The sequence below is a fragment of the Suricata suricatta genome, chromosome 15 (genome assembly GCF_006229205.1).
Source record: "Suricata suricatta isolate VVHF042 chromosome 15, meerkat_22Aug2017_6uvM2_HiC, whole genome shotgun sequence".
Lineage (NCBI taxonomy): Eukaryota > Metazoa > Chordata > Mammalia > Carnivora > Herpestidae > Suricata > Suricata suricatta.
In genome coordinates, this window is record NC_043714.1 from 69,664,332 (window position 1) to 69,665,649 (window position 1,318).

Below are 1,318 nucleotides of genomic sequence, written 5' to 3' on the forward strand. Positions count from 1 at the left end.
CCCCTCCCTTCTCTTCTGCCTACCCCCTCCCCACTCCTTCCCTCTCCACCCCTCCCCTCTCCTCCATCTACCCGCTTCCCATCCCCTCCCCTCTCCTCTGCCCACTGTTCCCCAGCCCCTCTCCTCTCCCCACTTCTCTCTTATCCATCTTTTCTCTCTCACCTATCCACTCACCTCGCTCCTTCCCTTCTCTCTTTCATTCTCCTTGGCAAACTCTCTCAGGCAATCCAGAGCTGGCAGGCCTTTACAGGCCTTCTGACAGCTCTTCTCTGATGCACTAAGGATAGCTCCTTGACTTGGCCTTGCTCACAGCTCCTCCCCTCCCCACCCTGCCCCAGCCAGCCAGGGACACTGGGGAGAGTGGGAAGGCAAAGAGACAGCAGGTACCAGGGGGAGCAGGAATGAAAGCAGTGGTGGCCCTGTGGGAGGGAGCCAGCAGGGAGTTAATTCAAAGTGCCAGGCCCCTCACTGTCCTCCTTTGCGCCAGGGATTTAACATCTAGTCCCTGCCCAACTGTGGCCTCACCTCCCCCTGCACACTCCTGCACTCACTGCGCTCAAGCCACACCTGGGCACTTAGGGTTCTGCTGCCTGGACGGCTCTTCCTGACATTTACCTAGTTGCCCCAGCTTGGCACGCGGGTCTCACCTCAAAATGTCACCTCCACAATGAGGCCTTCCAGGACCAGCCAATGTAAGGACAGTCCCCACTTCCAACAGCAGGCCATTTTGTTTCCTTAGAGCACCGACCAATAGCGGAAATCACACCGTGTTTGTTCTCTGGTACTGTCTTGCAGCTTTCTAGAACGCACACTTGGAGCCCAGGGACCCGGTGTGCCCTGGTGGGAGAACCTGGCCCCTCTCCGGGAAGCTCCTTCACTTGGGGTTTAGTAACAGAATGAATGAACAGCGACTCAGGCAAGAGAGGGAATGACTTGCTAGAGCCCGAGTTAGGAGCCACGCCGATCCCACGAGTTCTGTTTCTTCAGCCCTCTGCTCAACCGAGCGGTCAAGGGCCAAGGGCTAAGGGAGGTGAGGGCAGCACCGTCCACCACGAACCAGACACCAACCAGGGAGGCACCCACAGGCGGTGGGGCTCGCGCTGCGCTGGGCCTTGGCCAACCCGGCAACTTGGATTTTACTTCCAAAGCCAAGCAGCAGGATTGGAAGGTGGAAGGAAAACGTAAAGCTGCAGCCGCCAGGCCAATGCAGGAGGTTGACCGACGAGCCCCCCCAGCCCCCCCCCCCGCCCCGACCCCGGCACCCAAGACCCGCCTCCCCTTCCCCGCTTTGCTCCCGCGCCCCGCCCCGGGAAAAGCC

At 59.9% G+C, this 1,318-nt stretch overlaps 1 protein-coding gene across 1 annotated transcript in view; it reads right to left on the minus strand.

Moving 5' to 3' along the window:
- The window catches only part of KCNQ3 (potassium voltage-gated channel subfamily Q member 3), a 312,154-nt gene extending 311,428 nt beyond the window's left edge, over positions 1-726 (minus strand). Inside the window, exon 1 of the mRNA XM_029923328.1 lies at positions 661-726. Within this exon, the coding sequence (XP_029779188.1) occupies positions 661-726 (66 nt within the window). The remainder of the gene's footprint in view (positions 1-660) is intronic.
- Between the last annotated feature and the right edge of the window lie 592 nt (positions 727-1,318).